The sequence below is a fragment of the Enoplosus armatus genome, chromosome 1, assembly GCF_043641665.1.
Source record: "Enoplosus armatus isolate fEnoArm2 chromosome 1, fEnoArm2.hap1, whole genome shotgun sequence".
Taxonomy (NCBI): Eukaryota; Metazoa; Chordata; class Actinopteri; order Centrarchiformes; family Enoplosidae; genus Enoplosus; species Enoplosus armatus.
Window position 1 is genome coordinate 8,025,724 of NC_092180.1, and position 23,653 is coordinate 8,049,376.

The 23,653-nt window shown below is 43.3% G+C and overlaps 1 protein-coding gene across 1 annotated transcript in view; it reads left to right on the forward strand.

The window, feature by feature from the left end:
* Positions 1–410: 410 nt before the first annotated feature.
* fbn1 (fibrillin 1) overlaps positions 411–23,653 on the forward strand; it is a 58,505-nt gene continuing 35,262 nt past the window's right edge. The window contains exons 1-23 of the mRNA XM_070902138.1: positions 411–601; positions 2,495–2,577; positions 4,178–4,276; positions 5,168–5,263; positions 6,124–6,219; positions 11,884–12,081; positions 12,950–13,075; positions 14,431–14,556; positions 15,745–15,897; positions 15,993–16,244; positions 17,023–17,175; positions 17,273–17,392; positions 17,485–17,610; positions 18,710–18,832; positions 19,842–19,964; positions 20,928–21,080; positions 21,629–21,682; positions 21,833–21,958; positions 22,052–22,177; positions 22,309–22,428; positions 22,999–23,136; positions 23,234–23,284; positions 23,392–23,517. Of these exons, the coding sequence (XP_070758239.1) occupies positions 411–601; positions 2,495–2,577; positions 4,178–4,276; positions 5,168–5,263; positions 6,124–6,219; positions 11,884–12,081; positions 12,950–13,075; positions 14,431–14,556; positions 15,745–15,897; positions 15,993–16,244; positions 17,023–17,175; positions 17,273–17,392; positions 17,485–17,610; positions 18,710–18,832; positions 19,842–19,964; positions 20,928–21,080; positions 21,629–21,682; positions 21,833–21,958; positions 22,052–22,177; positions 22,309–22,428; positions 22,999–23,136; positions 23,234–23,284; positions 23,392–23,517 (2,959 nt within the window). The remainder of the gene's footprint in view (positions 602–2,494; positions 2,578–4,177; positions 4,277–5,167; positions 5,264–6,123; positions 6,220–11,883; positions 12,082–12,949; positions 13,076–14,430; positions 14,557–15,744; positions 15,898–15,992; positions 16,245–17,022; positions 17,176–17,272; positions 17,393–17,484; positions 17,611–18,709; positions 18,833–19,841; positions 19,965–20,927; positions 21,081–21,628; positions 21,683–21,832; positions 21,959–22,051; positions 22,178–22,308; positions 22,429–22,998; positions 23,137–23,233; positions 23,285–23,391; positions 23,518–23,653) is intronic.

A 23,653-nucleotide genomic window follows, 5' to 3' on the forward strand; every position in this document is an offset into this window, starting at 1 on the left:
AAACGTTTATTCAGCAATACCTGCAAGTCAGAGTGAAGTAGTCCTCTGTCGGGTCTGAGGCGAATCTCCTGTTCGGGAGACAAGGTAAAGTACCGACTCGCTGCTGCGCAATTTTGCACATTATCATTTTCACACTGCATGCTTTTGCGACTCTGAGCTGGATGATTTTTTCTAACTTAATAGTGGCAGAAGTCATATTACACCAACAACTCCTCAGGGTGCAGCAGAGTTGTTTTTCTTTTGTGTGCAGCATCTTTTGCACACTCCTCTGCGTCTTTTTCTAATGTTTTTTTATTATTATTATTGTTTTGCAGCTTTGACTCCAGACTGCAGAGGTCGACGGGACTGGGAAACTAGTTTAGGAGACTTTTATTCTACCGAGAACTGGAGTTGTACACTTGAGAGTGGATATGCCGGACAGTAAGTGTAGAGGACGGCTGCTGCAGTTGGCCGTGGCTCTGGTTGCCTTGCTGTCGCTCTGCGCCGAGTTTGGAGACGCTGCAGAGGTGGTGGACACCGGGGACAGCGAGCTGATGACCAAGCAGACCGACTCCAGAGCCAGCAGGGCCAAGAGGAGGGGAGGGACGGACGTCCTCAGAGGGTAATGTGACCATGATAATCCTCATTAGTCCAATTTGGGAACAATTTCTTTTCTTTTCCTCCACTCTTCCTTTCTATGCCAGTCCCCCCCCCCCCCCCCCCCCTCTTTCATCTTTCTGTGAGTATGTTTTTGGGCTGAGAGCAGGTGTCTTTTCTTCTCACTATAACCTGTTGGTCATTCATGGTCATTGAAGGTCAGAAAACACTATGTGTGTGTGTGTGTGTGTGTGTGTGTTTTTTTAATAAGGCAGACTGAGAGGCATGAGTGACATTGTCTATGATGGGAAGTTTGGAGCAAAGTTTAGTAATTAAATACTGGCAAGAATATCACATTCCTGCTGACTGCAATAATAAATTACATCCAAACAAAGGAGGCCATTGGTCGTGTGTGGCTGTGGCAGAGAGAGAGAGAGAGAGAGAGAGAGAGAGAGAGAGACTAACAGCCTAATCCTCTTTCTGGCCAAAAACACCACACCCCAGTTGTGGATAAATCACATCTGCAGCTGTACACAGTGGGTCACTGCCGGAGAGGTTGTGTGTGTGTGTGTGTGTGTGTGCATGTGAATAAGAGAGAGAGAGAAAAAGAAAGACAGACAGAAGGAAAGCAAGAAAGAAAAGAAAAGAAAGTCTGTGTCCAGTGATGACAGCAAACAGCTGATGAAGGTCACACAGTAGACAGCTCAATGAGCGTTCTCCGCTGGCATTTTTATTTGACATGCTTTAAATTAATTTATCAGAACATCTGGGTTCAGAGGCAGGAAGTGCATACAGGCTGCACACTGTGTCATGCTGACTTACCACTATAAGAATGTTTCAGAGATCCAACAGGCTTCATTATTCACCTCGTGGATCTGTTTGGAGTTACACTGTATGGTTTGTACACTGACCCCTGGGTCAATACAAGCCCAGCAGGTGATTACAAATACATGTAGGCCTGTCACAGACCTGTAGGTGGCAGGATGGCCCAGGCGTTCACCTCCATGTCAGATGAAATGTTTTTCACAGGTGCCTCAAACACCTTGTGCAGCATAATATTTTCCTCACCAACAATATTTTGCATTGGGAAGTGCCAAACGCTGCATGCTAGGGTGCGCCCTGACAGTAGCAAGTAGCACACAGTGTAGCCCATAGTCCAGTGGTATGAGACCTCCACTCACAAGATGAATCTAAGGGGTCACTAGATAATAGATAGAGATAATTGCAGGGGTAAGAAATAATAACCTATATTTTGTCTTTAAACTTTTTTCTTGTGAAATGCTTTATATTTTGACCTATTCAGGACTAAACTGAACTGCTCACTTCTCATGACGCCCATGATGAGGGTTCATAAGTTGGCTTTGCTTCATAGTTTGGAGTCACAAGCAAAAAATGTTGGGAACCACTGGCATAGTCAGTGACAAATGTATACTGTATTGTAGTTGCACAAGATGATTTTAAAAATATGATGGACATTTTATGCTTTTCTGGGGGGCTGTGAAAACATAATGTCAGTATTTTGGGAGGGGCTGTGTGTTTGCTTATCCTAGGAACGTCACTGTAATTCTGACTGACGTGGAGGTGAACATGTGATGACTGAATTTTGATCCTTTGCCTGGACAACTGGGTCAGGCAGCACATTTTCATCCTGCTGAAGTGTCCTTGAGCAATGTGGCAATGTGGGTGTGTGAAGAAACGGGAGATTTGTTCCTGCTGTATGTGGATGAGTGATCACTGAGCTTCCATCAATAGAAAGATATAGAGCGTCTAGGACAGAATGTGTTTTATGTTGTACAGACCGTAAAGCAAAAAGACAGATCTGTGATTATGGTCTATATAAAAAAAATGGACTTGACTTGAGAGTGATCTGAACTGTGTGACATGAATTATTGACCTTCTGATGCTGCGTCTTCCACAGACCAAATGTGTGTGGCTCAAGGAACAACGCCTACTGCTGCCCAGGCTGGAAGACTCTGACGGGAGGAAACCAGTGCATTGTTCGTGAGTATCACCTCCATTATTCCACCACAGTTACCGTAAATTCAGGTCAGGTAGAACTTTGAGCTCCTCATCGCCATCCAGCACCTTGCTGTTTTTTATTGTTTATACAACTGGGGTACAACGTGAATGCATGTTACATTACCTGAAATGTTATACTTTATTGGAAAACCCCCCAACAGGAATGTAACTCCTGCAGACCAGGTTTGAATATTCGTTGATTTGCAGCACATGAGAAATTAATTCATCCTCTTTCTTGAACAGAATCTAATTGATGGCAGGAATAAAATGCACTGTTATTGTATGTAACTTAATTTACTTGATTTATTGCACTTGTTCAGTGAGTCTTTCATATGCAACCTATAGATCACACCAGCAAGGGAGTGTAGTTTTCACATAATGAAATGAACATTAATAATACTGACAGCCAACACTTTCAGAAGTTTTGTTGCTTTCAGATTGTTCAGAGTTTGCACAGGAGAAAAAGTAAGCTAACACTCACAGTATGGTCCCCTTGTTCAAAGATAGATTACAGCCTCAATATCAAAATTTCGATAACTCAAAAACCTCAGTACATACGCAAAATAAATAACACTATTTAATGAAAAATGTTAAAAATTGGTATAGATGCTTTCGAGATAGCTATAACAGATTTGTTTTTGATTTATGCAGGTCTTTTCTATACAGGTGTGCAAAAACAATTTTTTGATTTTGATGCCTGATATTTCTCTTTTTGCCCAACTAATGGGACTAATTTACTCAGGTGCAAACCAACATATTGCCATTTAACTGTATAAAAGTGTTTGATCACCCAGTAATTTTACATTAACAGTGGGTTAGTGTTGCTAATGGTGGTGATGAGCCGACCACATGACCTAAAACAAGTGGGAATTGGCCATTCATTTTGGTCCATCTACTCAGGTATTCTGGCAGTGGTTTCTTTTTCTGGTTTCTTTTCTCTTTCTTTGTATTTAGTCCCCACCTTTCCCTCCCTCTCCCCCTCAGTAGACAGGAAGGTCTGAGAGGCTGTAGAGCTGTGTGATTGCAGTCTGGCTGGTCGGCTGGCCGGATGCCTGTCGCGGCTCTAATGACATTGTTTAGCAGTGGGGTTCAGGGAGTAGGGGTCAGTGGCTGGACTCTACCTGATGGGAGCTGGGGCAGGGGACCATGCCAACAACAGTCTGTGGGAAAGAGAAAAAAATTAAACGAAAATCAGCCAGCACCAACTGAAAACACACACTGGTACACATTTACGGCAACAAAACTCAAAGAAGAAAATAGCTCGACGCTGTTGCCAAGCGGGCTTCAATAACTTAACCATGATGAAGGCTAAAAGGAAGATTTGGTCTGTTTGAGTTTTGAAATATTAAAGATGAGAGCCTCAATATGAGATTTAGATCATGGCCTAAGTTGCACCAAATGAAATTCTAACCTGAAACTCAAAACCTGCAGCAGACAGGCTGACAAGCAACAGATACATAACATGACTTTTCTGTGAAGCACAATCGAGACAAATCTTGGCGCCATTTGGTGAGCATTGGACTGTTGTGTTATCTTGCATGTTTTCTTGTTGTTTGACTGAGTGTCATGTTCCTCTTTGCAGCAATCTGCCGGAGTACATGTGGAGATGGTTTCTGCTCCAGACCCAACATGTGCACCTGCCCCAACGGCCAGATCGCCCCATCCTGTGGATCCAAGTCAGGTCGTTAAACAACACCTCTCCTTTCCCGAGGAGTGAACTCCTTTGGTGCTCGCTATCAGCTTGATGGGTTTTATTATACAGTGTGCATAGATGGGGGGGTTAACTGGTACTTGGCCAACAGATAAACATGTTAATGGTATGAGTTATAGGAGTGTATGTTGAAAACTTGAGTGTTTTTTGGAGCACGGCCCAGACCACACCCCTGTCTTTGCATTTTTTTAATAAAGAGCTGTAATCTTAAAAAACAAACATTTCACCACGCAGTAACAATAATGACAAGCTGTGACAGATGATAGATGACAGAAAATATGCAGCCTTGCATATTTTTTCCTCTGTAGGATATAAATGAAAGAGATTGTAATTGGCTCAGATCTTTTTGGAGTTTAGACCACACTGTGCCGTTTGCATCTTTTTTCTTAAGTTTTCTTCTCCTCATCATGAGTAATGAGCACTAACTAGCATGGCACAAAGAAAATATGAGATACTAAGCCAAAGAACCTCCTGAAAACATGAAACTGCCCCAAGCAATTGATATATGTTGCAATCACGGTCTTGCAAATAGCGGTCAATCTTGCGGGTTATGTGTGTGTGAGTCGAATGGGTGTGTGGGTGTTTTGGAAGAAGTCCACAGTCAACATCTCTTCCATGTTGCTCTCTTGCAGCTCACAGCGCTTCAACCCAATGCGCTCATCTGTTTGCACATCATAAATTTCGAGGAAATTATATCTGAGCGTGACTTTCAAGAAACATGGTTCAGAGTGCATTTTGTTGATGTTGTAAATCTAATCTGCAGTGTGTGTTTGTATACTCTGAATTTAACTCCATTGCTCTGTGTGTGTGTGTGTGTGTGTGTGTGTGTGTGTGTGTGTGTTTGTATTGTTCTGCCCACAGTCCAGCACTGTAATATTCGGTGTATGAACGGAGGATCATGTGCTGAGGACCACTGCCTGTGTCAGAAAGGCTACGTGGGAAACCACTGTGGTCAACGTAAGGATCATCCTGAAAATACCACAAGACCACTGTGACACACTTCAACAATAAATTTTAACTTAATTTAAGACAAAGATATGCTATATAACCTCTATTTCCCAACATTTATCCTTTTCAGCTTGTGTTTAGTGCTAATTAGCAAATGTTATTATTGTATTGAGTATTGTGTATGCCATGCTAGCGGTAGCATTTAGCTCAAAGCCCTGCTGTGCCCAAGTACTGTCTCACAAAGCCGCTAGCTTTTTGTAGTTTTGGCCATCCTTCTTATTGGTAATAATAACTCTGTCCTTAGCTAGTTGTGATCATGGCAACATTTCTAAAAAGAAGTGCGACGGTTATAGAAACATGAGCAGTCAGATGGTCAGATACCCCTTAATGCCAGAGGTTGGTCAAACTTATTTGGAAGAGAAAACAAAGGTGAAGTGGAAAAGTATTAATCAAACTCTTTTAAACATCTTTCACAGTGTACAGACTTCCTGGTACAACTTTGACCGTGCTTACTTACTATAGTTGTGTGTGTGCACTGTTTTCCCGTGTAATGGAGGATCTTTGCCAGCATTTCGGGTGTGCTCACTTTTGGTTTAACCTCCAAATAAAGTGGTTTAAAGATAATGTGGTTAAACTGTGAGCTTGTGTGTAGCTGGTCTGATCGATGGCTGCTCGTTTCTTGTCCCATCTGACTTCTTTTTTTAGCGATGTCACGCCAGTGTTTCCAGATCTCTGCAATGTTATCATAACCAATATAAACGGCGGCCAAACCTACAAACACAAGACCCAAGTTGTATAAACCAATATCCTTTGTTTTCTTTCTTTCAGAGTTGTGTCATTGTTTGTTTTTCCTCTCTGTTCGTCTGCAGCGGTTTGTGAAAATGGCTGTCTCAATGGAGGACGGTGTGTGGCTCCCAACAGATGTGTGTGTACCTACGGCTTCACCGGGGCTCAGTGCGAGAGAGGTAAAGTAATGAGCGCCACACTGCAATACTCAACATTTCTCCTCACTCATCTTACACCACGCTGTCTCTGTGCTCTACATTCGCTACTCACGTCTGCTGAGGTAGTTCTCAACGTGCTGCCTTTGTGACTCGATGTTGAATGGCGGTTGTTGAAGATGATTCCTGCTTAGTCATGCCTACGGCTCTAGGAATGCGGTTTGTTGTGGAACATTTGCATGTCAAGCTTGAGCTCAGAAATGACCATTATTTTCCACATCTGCTCTCAAACGACGCTCTGGGGAATGTAATTTCTTTCTAAATGTGCGCTGTTTGTTAACTGAAGACCTCCCAACCTCCTGTGGTTGCTCTCTGGCACATGTGAGCAAAGCCTCCAAAGTATACAAGCACACGCAAACCGAGGGCGACCTGCACTGTGTTTGTAAGTGAAACGTGTGCGTGTGCAGGTGTGTGTGTGTGTGCTGGGGGTCTTTGGCAGTGATGACCTGTAGAGGTCAAAGTGGTGACCTTGTAAAGCTAATATTTGGATTGGCAGCAGAGCCTCTAATTAGTAACGTCCCTTTTTAATGAGGCCATGCTGCAGAGGCCTATCAGTGAGTTCTGGCTTAGGATTTGTCCTTCGGTTTACTTTAGTGTTTACTTCAGCCCTGCAACTAATAAGACACTATCTGGTTGCCTGGTGGGTTAACGCCGGGCCTTATCTGCTGAAGCACACTTCTACATGTTGTAACTTTGGTTTCCACTCTTTCCTGTGGAAGCTTGGCCCAAATGGTTTGTGAGACTTTTCAGCACACAGTATCATCTAGATGTTCATACTTTTCAGGGAACAAAATGAGTCTCCGAAACTGTCTGTGCTGTCTCTAGTGTAATGATTTCTGATGTAGAAATAATGTACAGGTAAAGAATTTGACCACAACTGGTTTTAAAACTTGGATTTGTCATATAAGGTGACAAGCAGGCAAACTGGCCACTCACTGTCTGCTGCTTTATGAATGGTAGTTTCTTGTCTGCTATGAAACAGGCAGACTTTTTGTTGTGTGTGTGTTTGTGTTTGTCTGGGAACAGCTGCTTGGAGACCAACTTCCAACTTCAGTCATTCATCTTAACACAGTATATTGTGCTGAACTGAGGTGAGGTATCCATTTGTGTCATCGTGTGTTCAAGGAAAAATCCAACATTCAGATGTGCCTGAACTGGTGACTTAATCAAAATACAACAGATCAATCAAAAATGAAAGATATTCAGTATTTGCAGCCCTAAATGTATCAGTTATTTGGTCCTTCATCTTGCATGTGGTTACACCAAGAGAGGTAGAGAAAGTAGGCCAACGGATAAAGTGGCGTTTTGGGTTAAGTTACTTTCACTGGAATTTCCTTGGCTAGGATCCATCACCTCCCAAGGGAAAACCATTGTGCTCTCCCACAAACACAAGCACATGCATAAAGTACATGTGTACACACATCCATGCGCACATGCACAACCCCACACTGTTTTTAATGCAATTTACAGAACCGTGCCCCATTATGGCTTGATCTTATCACATTAGCAAGACCACGAGGTTTTTCCGCAAACACGTGACCTGACCAGGGGAGAAGTAGCTGCACTCAGGACTCAGAGGTTTTCTTGGATGTGGAAAGATCCTGGTGCTACAGGGCTCAACATGTACACATCACTACAGTAGAGCTGCTGTGTGACTTTGAGCGGTATGCTGCCAAAGTGACTGGTGATCTGCTGACCAGTGGTCCCACCACCAGGCACAGCTGACTGCAGTGAAAATGCAGCCTGGTACATCAACGTGTTCTTTGTTGGTTGCAAATGTGATTTAGGTTGGAATGTGGGATTGGTGAGATCCAGCCACACTGCTGCTGATCGCACGCAGGGCTCTTTGCTCCTGCTGCAGAGTCGTTTAGCTACGGAGCAATAAAGTCGAGCTTTCGGTGTGACGCCATTGAGTTCACTTGGGATGGTGGTGAAAGACTGGCCTGAACACGTGAGTCACACAGTCAACAAGTCAGCAGCCAGAGCACAACAGGGAAGTCGGTCAGTCAGCTGAGGGGCTCTCTTGTCTCTTAATGCCTCACTGACTTTCCCCTATCAGGCTCTGTTCTAGCCCAATGCAGACCTCAGTAGATAGATAACCAAGTGTGTGTGTCTCTGTGTGCGTGTGAGCGTGTGCTCGACTTGTTAGTCCTGGGAGGATGGAGAAATCTGCTGACGGGCCAATAGGGAAGACCCCACCCAGATATAAGACCCCGTAACACATGCATGGAAACACACACAAACATACGCATACACGGATGCAGGCGCACAAATTACACATGTGTTAAGGCATGTAGGGATGCTGTGAGCACCATCTGCAAGGGGCAGATTAAGGAAGGCTGAATGTGGAAAAGGTGGACAGGTTTTGTGTGTGTGTGTGTGTGTGTGTGTGTACAAACATTTTGGAGTTAATCCAGGAAACTCTTTTGACCCACTTCCCGGCGGGCTTCCCTCCTGTTCACACAGAGGCTGTTGTTGTGCATAAACTCACCGGTCATTGAGGAAGCCAACATTTCTATTGTGTTCCAAAAGTAACTGCACCTCTGCACTGACATGAAATGGCTTTCTAATGAGAGTCAAAACAAACTACCCGCTCCCATATTAAGATGCAAGTTTACTGAAGCAGCTTCGATAATTGCGGTGTTTCCAAAAGTAGAATAGTAACGCAAAAAGAAGAGCAACATTTTTCTAAGTTTTGGTCTGTTTTGAGATCATCTCTGGCTAGACTGCGGATGAGGGGTTGGGACATTGGCTGAGATTGTGTGTGTGTGTGAGTGTGTTTGAGTGCGTTTTGTGTGTGAACACGTGCGATTGCTCCCAGATGTACAGGACATGGGTGGATCCCCCAGCTGTATGCAGTTCACAGAGAGGCAGTAAGATGACAGATGAAATGACACCACTTTCACCCTACAGCTGTCCGCCTCTCCCTGTTTACCTCAGCTGACTGTTCAAGTGCTGCGCTTGTATTTGCTTTATTTTCATGCTCAGATCTTTGTGTTTTTAGTGCTTGCTCTCCTCCACTAACAGCTGTAATAAGCAGGTATTATGTCAGATGGATTACGTGTGGCAGCCCGACCGTAATAACACATAAACCTTAATCTGATGAAAAGAGAAACTTGACTTCTTTACAGTCTGCTGTACTCAGTTTATATGGGCGCCATGCAAAAAACTTTCCATTGCTCCTGTAATTGCTTTTCCTATATACGTTGTATTCCTTTGTTGTTGTAGGTAAGGCACATAATGTAGGCTTTAAGTAGATACAGCAGATACCTGCCCACCGGTTGGGTTCGTTGTCTCAAAGTTGTTGAGACAATTGTTGAAAGCAGGGGTAGAAGAATTATTCAGATCACTTACTTTATTAAAAGTAAAAATTACAGCAGTGTTCAAATATTCCACTCTCTCAATCCTGCATTGAAAAATTTAAAGTAGAAGTGCAGAAAAACCTTTGTGAAGTATCACAGGGCAAAGTGCATTTTGCAGAGGGTGTTACAAATGACCGATACATTGACAGTTTGACATTTTGGGAAATATAATCAATACGATTAGTTTTTTTGCAGAGAGTCAGTTAAGTAGAATGATACCACTCTCATATCTGTCCGTTAAATATGAAGCTGGAGCCAGAAGATGGTTAGCTTAGTTTAGCATATAGACCGGACACAGGGAGCTCGCTAGGCTCTGTCTGAAGGTAATAAAATCTGCCTACCTGCAAAGCTAAAGTTCATTAATTAGCTTAAGTTATATCTCGTTTGTTGAACTGAAGTGTAAAAACAGCAGGTTGTGGTTTTAGGGGGGGTTATGTGGGGGACCTAAATAGTCTGACCTTTAGACAGAGCCAGGCTAGCTGCATGCTAACCTCACCGGCTTCATTTACAGAGAGTGATATCAATCTTCTCATCTAACTCTGCGAATAAGCGCATTTCCCAAAATGTTAACTATTCTTAAATATTATTTTTTAGCTAGATATGTTACAATTGTTATATTATATGATCTGAGTTTAGCATCCAACTTTTTCTTCAAAGTAGTAAGTAGTAACTTTCTGGTAGTTCTCAAATTAATGTAGTGCATTAAGAAGTGCAACATTCCCCTCTAAAATATTGTGGTGTAGAAGTCGCCCAAAATAAATGGAAATACTCAAGTGAAGTACCTCAAAACTGTACTTGAGTAAATGTACTTAGTTATTTTAGAAGTAGACTAAGAATCAAAAGCATTTGGTCTCCAGTAGAGCCCGAGCAGGAGGGAGTGAGAAGGAGAAGGAGAGATGACCCAGTTCTGTTTCACACAGCGCTGGTGCCAGAGGCAGAGAGACCGTGGAGGCTGTGGTGCACGTGACGGGTCTGGGCTGGGCCCCGGTCCACACGGGAAACGCACAATGTCTCGTTTGTTTTAAACGACTGCGCTGTTGGAACTGGTCTCCCTCTTTCCTCTCGCTGTCTGTTGTCTGCCGTGAAATGTGGAAATGATTTTTGCCTTTGGATCTCGGCCAGATTCTTTTTGGGAGGGATGAGTTTCCCCCTCTCTCTTTCCCGCTGTCCCTATCTCTGTTTCGCCATCTTCCAGTCCTTCACCTGATAAGATTCAGTGATTTTGTTAAATCTGTGGGGAGTTTGCAACTAAGGAGTGGTGTTTGGAGGGAAGATGAGGTGAGGGGATAGATGCATGCAAGCAGCGGGATCAAGGAAATTAGGTTTAAACCAGTTTGAAGCGGAGGAGAGATGAAGAATCTCGATCGAGGGACTTTCTTCACACTCTTGAGCTCATATTTATTATAAGCTATTTAGTTTTAATTCTAGGCTGCTGTAGCTAGTGTGGAAATCACCTACTGTTCTCCATAGACACGCCCTGTCAGTCAGCCTTTGCCGGCCTTTGGGATGATGACCTATTCCCTAGATTGTGTAGTACTAGAAAAATAATAAAAAGCAGCTCACCACATGGTAAATGGGCCATTTTTGCCTTAAAAACACAATACAGGTAACTAAAGAACTGATGATCGCATAATATGTGCAGCAGACAGATTTTTCATTGTCTGGGTGTGCTTGCTTATTCTAGCTTGTGCCTATTACTCTCCACAGCCGCCCACACAACTTTAAAAGGTTTTCCAGACCTCTTCCATATCTCTGCTTTCCTCTATCACACACACACACACACACACACACACACACACACACACACACACACGCACGTACAATGCACCTGAGAGCCAGACCGATTAAAATGCCAGGAACAGACAATGCATTCTTTATGGAGTGTGTTACTGTCCGCTCTGCAGTACTTTCATCACATATAATGTGAGTGAGTTGTAGATGTCATGCAAAATTACATTCAGTTTGAGCGTTTCTCTTTGTGTATGCCAGACAGTTAATCACTCACAGAATCAAGTTCAGGTTCTAGGTTCTTCAGCATTGGCTTTAACTTCCTTTATCACAGTTTTAGTTGAAATGTTTCACTAATCAACTGTTTGGCATTTTTTAAATCTAACATTCTTCAACCAATAGAATTTTTGTCAAATTTCTCTCTCTGTTAACATGTTCGAGCTACCAATCCTTGCTGTTTTGCATTGGGTTTGTACTGAAAATAAAGAGACAAAGTAAACTTTTTCACAAAAGCGAATTCCTGCCTTTGCCTCTACAGACTACCGCACCGGGCCGTGCTTCGCCTCGGTGAATAACCAGATGTGTCAAGGCCAGCTCACAGGCATTGTGTGCACAAAGACTTTGTGCTGCGCCACAGTGGGACGGGCGTGGGGTCACCCGTGTGAGATGTGCCCAGCCCAGCCTCACCCCTGCCGAAGAGGGTTCATACCAAACCACCGCACCGGGGCGTGCCAAGGTAAAGTCTGTTCCTCAGCGTCTCTGTCTCTTTTTCTGTTTTTGTCTCTTTTTTTCTTCCCCCTCTGTCACCCTCCCTCCCCTCTCCTTCGAGTAAAGTGCTGCTTCTATTCTCTCTGCCCGTTTTAACTCCTTCTCCCTCCTTGTCTGCCTTCACCCCTCTCCCTCTGTCATCCCCTCATCTCTACCCATCATCCCCTCTCCAGAGGATTAATTCTAATTGGGTTAAATTGGGGTGGGTGGCAGTGCCTCCCACATGTGTATGGAATGCCCGCAGACACCCGCTGTGGCGGGACTGTCAGAGTCAGTAACACGGGTCAGTGGCGGTGCCACGTGGGAGAGCTCATTTCTGGTAAGAAGGCCCTCTGCCTGCCTGCTCCAGACCCAACAACATCAGAACCTCTGCAGGGGAGGCGGACCTGAGCCAGGACCCAGAGGAACATGGAGTACTCTGAGACTGCATCAGGTCACAGCCTCCTGGAGGTTTTCAGTCTGAGACCTACGTTTTAATCTGTCAAATTCATTAAATGAATTTAATTTAATCACCAATGTAACTCACAAAGTCACAGACTTCAACTATAACCTTGTGTTTGACTGTAGACCTGTCCTTTCATTTCTCCCCCTCTTTCTATCTCTTCCTTGGTCGGCTTGGCTTCAGTTTCTGTTCCTCCTGCAGGAGACATTCCTCTCTCTCTTTCTTTTTTCCCTTGTCACTCTGTTGATCGCAGGAAAGTCAGAGCCAGACTGTTAAAACAGACCCAATTTAAATCCATGCACATCCAGGCGTGTGCAGATTTATGTGTGTGTGTGTGTGTGTGTGTGTGTGTGTGTGTTAGGGTGTGTATTAATTGTACGCTTTCTATGTACAGATGTGGATGAGTGCCAGGCCATCCCTGGCATCTGTCAAGGAGGAAACTGTATCAACACAGTGGGATCCTTTGAATGTAAATGCCCCGCTGGGCACAAGTTCAACGAGGTCTCACAGAAATGTGAAGGTAAGAATCAAGCTAGCAGCCATCACATTAAAACTGTGAAATGTCTGACTTTTAGTGTTAGCTTGAATGACAGAGAAGGCTGAAAGAAATTATTTTAAAGGTTCCTAATTAACAATGTGAAAGTAGAGTCAAAAGCCACATCCGTCTAGTTGTGGTTAACTTCACCTCAGTCGTGGTATTCTGATTATTACTTTGTGGGGAGAGACCACACATACGCCACTTTGCCCTTCCTTTCAAATATGTTTAATTAAACCTTAGCAACACTCAGCTTTCTCTCAGTAATCCTGTTTAACACAACAAGAAGGTTTTTTCCCCCTAGACTTGCGTTAAAGTGAGACGATGTAAGTTTTAACGTTGAATTCAATTAACTGAGAGGTTTTGCTGCTACAACCTCACTTGGTCTGGTATGACCAGTAGCTTTTGGGGGCTAATCTTAGTAAATTCTGTGTAAATATTGAGTCACTTTGCTGACTTCTGACTCTTCTCCACTCGCAATACTGTTAGTTTAGAATTTTATCTAAATGCTAACTAGTAGTTTAGCATGTAGTATAACTGTCACTTGCAGCCACAGTGGCTGCTGTTCAGCAAAAGTTTGATAGTCTCGCTTTAAAACAGTTTCCAAAACCATGTTTGTCAATACTCAGTATGAGTAGTCAGTGAACATTATGTCCACATGTAGTTTTGAAAAGACATTTTTCTCTCGGCTGTTGATGCTAATTATCAACTTCTGGCTCACTGAATTGTTGGATCACAATCTTTTCGTGCTTTATAAATGTGGCCACTGAGAGAATATATTTTTTTTCTGGCTGAAAAATCTTGAATAAAATCCTTCTCTCTGCATCACTTCTGTTCTCCCGCAAATAAAGACCTACAGTTAGCCTGTGAAAAATATTGGCTCATTAAGACATGAATATGACAATTTCCAGACCAAGTTTAACTCTGGTGAAACAGACTGAGCAGAGTAAAATATGTGCTATTTTATGCCCAGAAATAATTGCCGGAAAACCTCTGGACTGTGTAAAAGACATTTCAAATGTGTCTAAGTTACAGCGTATTTCTTAACAGACTTTGTGCATGATGATGTGCACTTGGTGGTTAACGGTGCTAACAGAAGAGCAGCTACAGAGGCCCCTGGATCTAATATCCTGTGACAATGCCTTATTTCCATTGTCATTGCCAACATGTGCTTGAGTCAAAGACATTCACATTTCGAGTTACTTTTCAGTTCAATCGCTTTCATCGACAGTTATGATTACGATTCAGTTTTTAGCAACAAAGAACAAACAAAGGAAGTAATCTAAAAAGTTTTGAGACATGCTTGATAGTTTTTTTGTCCTCTCCTCTCCTCCCTGTAGATCTGGACGAGTGTTCAAACATCCAAGGTCTCTGTGGTTTGGGTGAATGCTCTAATACAGTTGGCAGCTACTTCTGCAAGTGTCCCCAGGGATATTACACCTCTGTGGACGGATCCAGGTGTATAGGTGAGTCCTCTGTCCTACTGGCTGTCGCCCCTCTTCAAAAGGACAATCGACTGCATTGCGTTTGCTTTGGTTCATTGTTACTCGGATAGATAAAATATGAGACAAAGCAGTTGAGCAAAAAAGGTGCTGCCTCATTCTCTTTCCTTTTTCCACCCCATTTTGCTTCTTCTCCCTTTATGCTTGGCTCTGGGAGCAGAAAGTACTGAAATCTGTCCAACGTTCCAGCTGGTAGAATTTAGGTCAGTAGTCACTTGCTTGTTTCTAGTTCCACAACAATGAGCTATATTCCCTTTAAACTGAGGAGGGGACGTGATGAGAGAAGTAAAGTGAACTCCTCTTGTGCTCAAGTGACTTTGTTTTTGTGACTTCATGGTTGGAAGAAGTGAAGCGTGCGTGTGTGTATGTGTGTGTCTGTCGGTCTGCATGAACAGTGAAGTCTGTGCGTGTGTGTCACTGAACAGTCCATATCCTGGGAGGATGATAACAGTGTGCATATTCACACACACACACAATCACCAGAAAAGACTGTAAAGCTCGCAAGTTCAGCTCAGTTTGACCCAAAACAGACTAGGGAGGAATTTGGGTCAGAATAGTACATTAGACGTACATGCACATACACACACACATGCATTCACACACAAACATACGCAAACACACACTCACATTACCCCCCCAGGAGAGGATGTTTGTGAGGAAGGAATGTCTGCGTCTTTTGCTCCAGAAAACTATTGCGCCAGACATTTGAGTCTGTTTCCCATGCAGCCACTCTCGAGCATTAACATCTACGCCGGCCCCTTAACGGCCCAACTGTATTTCCTCCAACCAACTATATGCTTGCCTGACATCTTGTCGAGCTTAACCAAGCAATCACTAGTGTAGCCTGTCAGTTTCTCCATGTGAATACGCTGGATGGGCTGGGTGTGAAACAAGACATGATATATTTATGTTAATAGGGAACCTGAGTGTTAGTCATGCTGGTGCACGGTGCCAGAAACTGCAGGATGTAGGAAAGGTTCTCATAAATAGGAAGTGATGACTATTGGAAGTGGCTTCCATCTTCCAAATGATGGAAAATCTGAAGCAACAACGACTTTTTGATTGTACTCCTGCCAACATGCAGACAACACATGCCATATTGCATACAGCACGGTTAGTTTAACTGACTTCATGCTGTGTTGTTTCCCACAGATGCTCGTGGTGGGTACTGCTACGCTAGCCTGCTGAGCGGGCGCTGCGCCAACCAAAACTCGCAGCTGTTGACCAAAGTGCAGTGCTGCTGTGATAGTGGACGCTGCTGGTCTGATGGGTCCACTCCTGAAATGTGCCCAATTCGTGGAACAGGTGGGGTTCACTCACCAACACGTGTCTTTAAATTCCTTGCTCTCGTCTATGTGCCTCAACACAGAGCTCACCTCCTGTTGTTTTGGTCATTTTAGAAGAGTACCAGAAACTGTGCATCCAGATACCTGATGGGAACGGTGGAGTGCTGATACCTGGTCATGTCCCGGGGAGCCCCGACCTACCCGGCATATACCCAGTTCCATATCCTGGTCAGGCTCCAGGGCAACCTCCTGGGTTGGTTCCTGGTCAAATTCCCATCCCTGGCCCAGGAACAGGTCTGATTCCAGGCCAAATCCCAGGACAATTTCCAGGACCATTTCCGCATCTACCTATACAGCCTGCACCAGGTATGGTCCTGCTCTCTGCTTGTGTTTGGTTCACGTTTACACTCTTCAAAGTTGACCAGCGCCATAATAGCTCATTATTAGTATTATAACTCATACTTTCTGGTGTGACTCAGTGGATGTGCAATGCTCGACTTCCCACTGGTCTTGTGTTGTCATGTTTAAAATCCCAGTTTTGAGCAATCACAACCCACACCCTCCAGCTAACAAGCAACATGTTAATGATGGAAAACTTCGACCAAGACTTGGCTGCTCATCTGGATATTGCTGTAAAGATGTCCAAAGTATATGTGAAGAAAATGTCCTATCTGAAAGAAAATGCCGCATGTTTGCAGACCAGACCATGTCAAGTGTTTAATTGGCCATTTGCAAAATCTTCCGCCATAACATTTCCTCTGGAACTATTTTGCAGGGGGAGCTTGGCAGAGTTTAAGTTTCTCTTGAGAAATTCAAACAACTCAGAGCATTTTTATGCTCTAATGAGAATGATAGTGAGTCCTGCCAGACCTCAGAACAGTGCAAATATAGTGTGTAGATAGGTCTGGCAATGCAAGACTACGTGCTCATGAAATGCCATTTTACTTTTGCAGGCAGTTGAGATGTTACATTGCTTTACTACTACATTTGATCATATGTACTTTTTCCGTTGACCAATATCTTACAAATTAAGATGACAGAAGAACAAAACAACAGAAAAGGAAACGAAGCAGATGCTGTGGATTTTTTTGTTATGGCATTTTATGATCCATAGATGATATGTTTGTGTGAATGTTCCTGTCAGGTCCTGTTATTATCCAAAGCCAGAATATCACCAACATGTGCCAGGCCTACCGCAACCTCTGCCTGAATGGCAGGTGTATCCCCATGCCAGGCATTGGATATCGCTGTGAGTGCAACATGGGCTTCAGGTTGGATGGAAGAGGAGAGTGCATTGGTAAGTTTCCGACAGAGTGAGGATCAAGTCTCTCGAGCACTGAACTGTAGGCACATGAAGGTGAAGAAGGTTCATGAGCTGTCTGTTTGTTCTCCAGATGCTGATGAATGTGAGAGAAACCCGTGTGCACACGGAGAGTGCGTGAACACCCCTGGGTCTTACATCTGTCAATGTCCTATTGGATTCCAGACTACTGCAACCAGGACAGAGTGCCGAGGTCACACATACACACATGAACTCAGACATGTACACACACTTTAAGAGGATGTGCTGTATGTGTTTACTGTGTCTTCTGTTTGGTTCTGCCAGATCTGGATGAATGTGTGGCCAACGGTCGTATCTGCAACAACGGCCGCTGTGTGAACACTGAGGGCAGCTTCCACTGTGTCTGCAACGCTGGATTTGAGATTTCAGCAGATGGCAAAAACTGTCAAGGTCTGTCAAGTTCTGACATCTGCATTCATGGAGTAGAAACATATTTAAAGGGTAGTTTTTTATGTAATAGCCGCAGTATGGGTAATGTTTGTGTTTAATGGACCGTGGATTTGTTGGAGGTGGTAATTTAATACCAATGCCTGTTGGAGGCCGTAATAGGCCCATTAACTACAAAATATGTGCATTTTATATTACTACCAACCTTTTTCAAAAGCACTCCATATTATTAATTCTTAATTCTTACCTTGCAGGCATCCATTTGTTTCCATTCATTTTAGTTTGCTATAAAGTCTTGCAAACTTGCTTTAGATAGGTAGTCCATTAAGGGCCCGTATACTCCATCAGAACTGTTTGTCTGACGGCCGAATAGCTTTTGTAACTTTCTGAAACTGACGAGTGGACATTCAAACCCACCTCACATAGTGATTGGCCAGGTGTGGGAAGGTGAGAAAGGACGATATTTCCCCTTTTTATGACGACCGGCATTTCACCCGCCTTCCAGAGTGGCCGTTCAGAACAGCTATAAACACTAGTTCTAAGCATGCTCTGGCCCTTTTATTTTCTCTTGTCAAATTATATTATTGACACATGGGTTTTAGGCATGGTTTATATTGAAAATATTGCCTGTTGTTCTGTTCAAGCATGCTCCAAGGTCCAAAATTGAAGATTTGGCTGCTCAAAAGCAACATCTTTAGTCCAAAATTTCCCATGTTTGCTTAGTGTTTGTCTTCTGGACTTGATTTTCTGACAGCATATGTATTTGGCAGTGAATTGTCAATCCTCCAGTGTGTGAGTGTCCTTGAGTGTACCAAGAAGGGTTTTGAAAATAGTCTTTGCTTGCCTCTGGATTGTTTAACAGTAACAATATAACTTTGGTTAAAGCAAGCAAGTTCTATGACAATCTGACTGTCAGAAGACCGAATGAAGTGAACTAAAACGTAGTTTAGCCAGTGGCAACACTGACGAGAGATAAATTACATTTTAGTTGTGTGTAAAGTATGTTGGACTAAACCATGGCAAACTGCCAGTTTGTGCTACTATATCTTCATACCTAAATGCACTGCTATCAACCTATTGATTTGTTTCTGTTCATCCACAGACCAGGACGAGTGTCTCATCAGGAACATGTGCCTCAATGGACTTTGTATCAACGAAGATGGCAGCTTCAAATGCATCTGTAAACCTGGATTCCTGCTGGACACCAGTGGACGCATGTGTGTAGGTGTGTTTGTCAGAGAGCCCGCAGATTGCCAGATTATTAAAGTCACATCTTTACATCACCTGAATATATTTTTGAGCCAATTGTTCTTTTGACCTGCATTTCCGGCCAGCTTGGAAGGTGGCTACCTCTCTGTCATGTTAGTAGTTCTATTATGTGAGTCTTAGCACACAAGCCAGAAATCCCCCTAAAAGCCTTGGAAAAATCCCCCAGCATCCTGGCAGGCCAGCTGGACATGTGGATAGTCGGGGCCCGCCTGTTTTGAGATTCTAGCAGACAGTCTTCCCTAAACTTGTTCAGTGCAAAGAGAAAAGAGATTTGGCCTTCTCCTGAAATTGACAAAACATGCCACAATAGAGACACAAACTTGTGAGTCACGTAGCAGTTGATCAACCATTTTGTGGTGTATGACACTGTCAGATGCTGTATGGAATCTTAGATGCATCAAGCAGAGTTTAAATTCATGTAATGTTTAAAACATACTTCCAACGGTCTTTACAGTGTCTAACCTGCCGCCATTTTGCTCCACGTGGCTTCAGATACAGACGTTTGATCTCAGCGACACTGACCTGGTTAAGTCATAGCAGAATAAATAAATAGGAGAGCAGGGTGTGGGTGAAGTGCGTTGATGTATGCGGTCATTAATGAAATGTGTAGTCTAAAGGGGCCCTGGGGCCTCATCATCTCCTCGATCTACAGTCTGTCTGTCCCCTGTCCAGACAGAGCACACACACATAAACACACACTTATCATTGTTTATGCTCATTATGATAATTATTGTAATACGCTGATGGGATCAAGGGGAAGGAAAAGAATGTTTTCTCCGTTGAGGTCATAAAACTGAAACTGTGCAGCAGTTTTGGCTGCATTTTTTAATGAATCAAGCACCTGAGGGCTTTAATAACCACAGCTTCAGCAGGAAATTGCTTTGTTTTAATAGATTCTAGCCTCTTACCATTCATTTTGTGAAGAGAAGTGTATGAATAAATTACTTTGCTGTATCTGTTTCTAGACATTGATGAATGTGAGACTCCAGGCATGTGTATGAACGGCCACTGCGTCAACACGGAGGGATCCTTCCGCTGTGAGTGTATGGCTGGGATGGCAGTGGGTCTGGATGGACGGGTCTGTGTCGGTGAGTAAATGTTTTGTTTCCAGGAATGGTTCAAGTGTTTATTTTGGATACCAAAACAGTAATCTCACACCAATCTCAGTTCAAAAGCAACAGCCTCTCAAGGTGAAGATAGCTGGATAGCCATGCATTCTTTGCTTCAGGAGTTACTGAAGGCAACACTTTTGGCATGTTTCCCCCTGTTTCTGTCTGGTTGCAACTTCTCTGAAAGTTCTCTGTTCATGCACAGAGAGGATAAAGTTAACTTTTTCAGTTTTAATTTTTACAATGTCGTTGTTCAAGAAGTTCATTGACTACTTTGGGAAAGAATTGGTTCTTCCAGTGGTTTCCTACGAGCAGATATGCTTGAGTTTCGGACAAATCTTTTGTCAAAATGTAGGTCGCAGTTTTCTAAGAACCTGAACGCTCAGAGTGAGCATGCTTTTAAGGATTAATCTCACATCTGTCTACACATTTTAACCAGAATAACCACAACACAAATATTTTCCAGTTCAGTGATAGAATACGCAAAACTATAGTCACGTCGAAATAAACTTTACCAACAGCTCATCCTGTTAACCTGTGGCAACCACATGCTCATCATTGTGTTGATCAGTACTGATTAATGTTTTCCTGCCTCCTTGTGCTCCAATCCCCTGGACTGGCACACGGCGAGCAGATCTGTTTATGCCTTTATTTTCAACATTCCTACATTCCCCCGAAAGACATTTCTTTGTGTATTGTGTGGGAAGTGTTGAAGTGCTGTTTTTCGGTCTGGGTGAGTTTTCGTCAGGATGATATCAGTGCAGGAGAATGCCTCAAATCCCTGGATATTATGGAGAGAGAACAACCGTTTGTTTTGCCAGTGTTGTTGTTTATTGGAGCTACGGACTCTCGCCTCTCTCTCTCTTTCGTCTCCAGCCTCTTTCCAGATCTCTTGCCTCATCCAATTTTCTCACACACTCTGTCTTGCTTTGTCCAAAACAGACACACATATGCGCAGTTCGTGTTATGGTGGCTACAAGCGAGGGCAGTGTGTTAGGCCTTTATTTGGAGCTGTGACCAAGTCGGAGTGCTGCTGTGCCAGCACAGAGTACGCCTACGGAGAGCCCTGCCAACCCTGCCCACCACAAAGCTCTGGTACGGATATTCAAATCACTCCACCCTTTACACATGAGGAGCCACCTCCTGCCGTCTGACACACACACACACACATACATAGACATACACACAGACAGCTTGTGTTTAATTCAAAACACACCTGTCAGTGTCAGGATGAGCGGATCAAATACTTTGTCTTCTCTAACATACCAGCTTGGGTTTCATAAATGACAGAATAGCGGTGATGAACTCGAGGCTAAGAAGTTTGACAGAGTCGCCCCACAGTTAGGAGACATTGACAGCCTCCACACACACACATGCACAAACACACACATCATCCAGTCACTTCTCATTAGTCCTGCCAATTAAAGTTTCTATATCAAAAGACGCCAGAGCTGCACCACATTAAGGAGACAGTTTTATATACATCTTGGCTAAATGAGAAAGCATGGAAATGGATAATGATATGGTATTAAATGTTTTGCTTTGAGATTTCTTGGATTTTGGCAAATGGGATATTTTCCCAAAAGCTGTTATTTCTTTTCTTTTTATCAACCAAACTGTGCTATTTGTATGTTTTGCTGCAGCGGAGTTCCTGGCTCTTTGCCCCAATGGCATTGGCATAACCGGCGATGGAAGAGGTAATGAACGCAAGCTCTTCGTAGCGTGTTTCATTGATAATAAAACAGAGAGTTTGCAGAAACCAAACGGAGCCATATAAATTATATGTTGTTGTTACTTAGAGTTTCTTCCTGCTGTGATGTTCAACATGTTTTTCTTTGCTTTCTCAGATATTAACGAGTGTGCCCTCGACCCTGACATCTGCCAGAATGGGGTGTGTGAGAATATGTTGAGGACATACAAATGCACCTGCAATGAAGGCTTTGAGGTCGACCTGACGGGCAAAAACTGTGTTGGTAGGTTAACTGCTCTGTAATTTCCTGTTCCTCGTTAAAGAACACAGCCCTCATCATGTCTGTGTGTGTGTGTGTGTGTGTGTTTTTCCTCAGATATTGACGAGTGTCTGATGAACAGGCTGCTGTGTGAAAACGGTCTGTGCAGGAACACACCTGGCAGTTTCACCTGTCAGTGTCCCAAAGGATACATCTTTGATCCTGAGACAGACGTCTGCGAGGGTCAGAGACTCATTCATTCTGTTGTACAGTGCGATGTCACTCCATCACTGCATGCACCATGTCTGCTATATCAGACTGACAAGAGATGGCCAATTTGAGAAAAAGAAATCCAGTGTTTTTGTCTCCCACAGACGTGGACGAGTGTCAGTCTAGCCCCTGTGTTAATGGAGAGTGTAAGAACAGCCAAGGGTCCTTTATATGTTTGTGTTCATTGGGCAGTTCGCTGGACAGCACTGGGCTGGAGTGTATAGGTAAGTGAGCATCGTGTTGTTTGAATTTAATATTACCGAAACAGTACATAAATTAGCAAGATGTTTATTTATTCAACATATAAATAACAGAGAAAAAACTGAAAGAAAACCACACTTAGTTCAATATGGTTTGAAAAAAGTGCATTTTTTTCTCATTTTTAACACAAAAAAGCTGTCTAGCCTCAAGTTTAACATTGCAGCTGCTCAGTAATTAAATACATTAAACAATGTGAGAAGAATGTGGTCCAAAATGCTGCATCTGACCCCATTAATGTTTTGGCAAAATATAAAGAAAACTTGCAACACATGAATGAAATGAGCGCTTACTTTGAAAGAACTGAGAGATGAAACTAGTGAAGCCTGGAGAAACTGGTTTTCCTGCCAAGGGAAAGTTGACTACTAGTAAGCCAGTTAGCACTTTAGAACAGCTATGGAGATCAATTAAATGTAAGATTTACTGATTAAATGCAGAATTTTGGCATCAAATAATACGTACCACCCGTGTTGACCCACATGTTCATTATGTTCAACTGAATGTCTAGTAAATATGAGGCTTGTTTCATAAAACAGAGACTACGAAGAGCACCTGCTGGCTGAAGATAGTCAATAATCGCTGTGAGGTCAACATCAACGGGGCTACACTGAAGTCCCACTGCTGCGCCACGCTGGGAGAGGCCTGGAACAGTCCGTGTGCCAAATGTGAAAAAGGTGAGATGATCAAACTGCACATTTTTGGGAAACCACATTCTAATTTTATCATATAACTGCATTAACTGACTTTGTATTGTGTGCCCTCCTTTTTAAGATCCAATCTGTGGTAAAGGCTTTGCTAGAGTCAGAGGAAACGTCTGTGAAGGTAAGGTCTGCTTTGATGCCGCCCTAGACCCGGAAATTCAGACTTGCATTTCATTCGAGCAAAGTGAAACACTGGACGTATTGTTTTTTTTCTCTGTCGACTGTCAGATGTGGATGAGTGTCAAGTGTTTCCCGGAGTGTGTATCAATGGCAAGTGCATCAACACACCAGGCTCCTTTTTCTGCCAGTGCCCTCCAGGAATGACTGTTGATGTCAGCGGCAGGACGTGCATTGGTGGGTACTGCATATGTGTGTCCACATGTGTGTAGCGGCGCTGATGTCGTCTTACTGTCGAAAATGACGTGTGTGCTGGTGTTTTATTCTTTCTGCCTGATTGGACTTGTGCATTAAATATTCATACCACTTTATA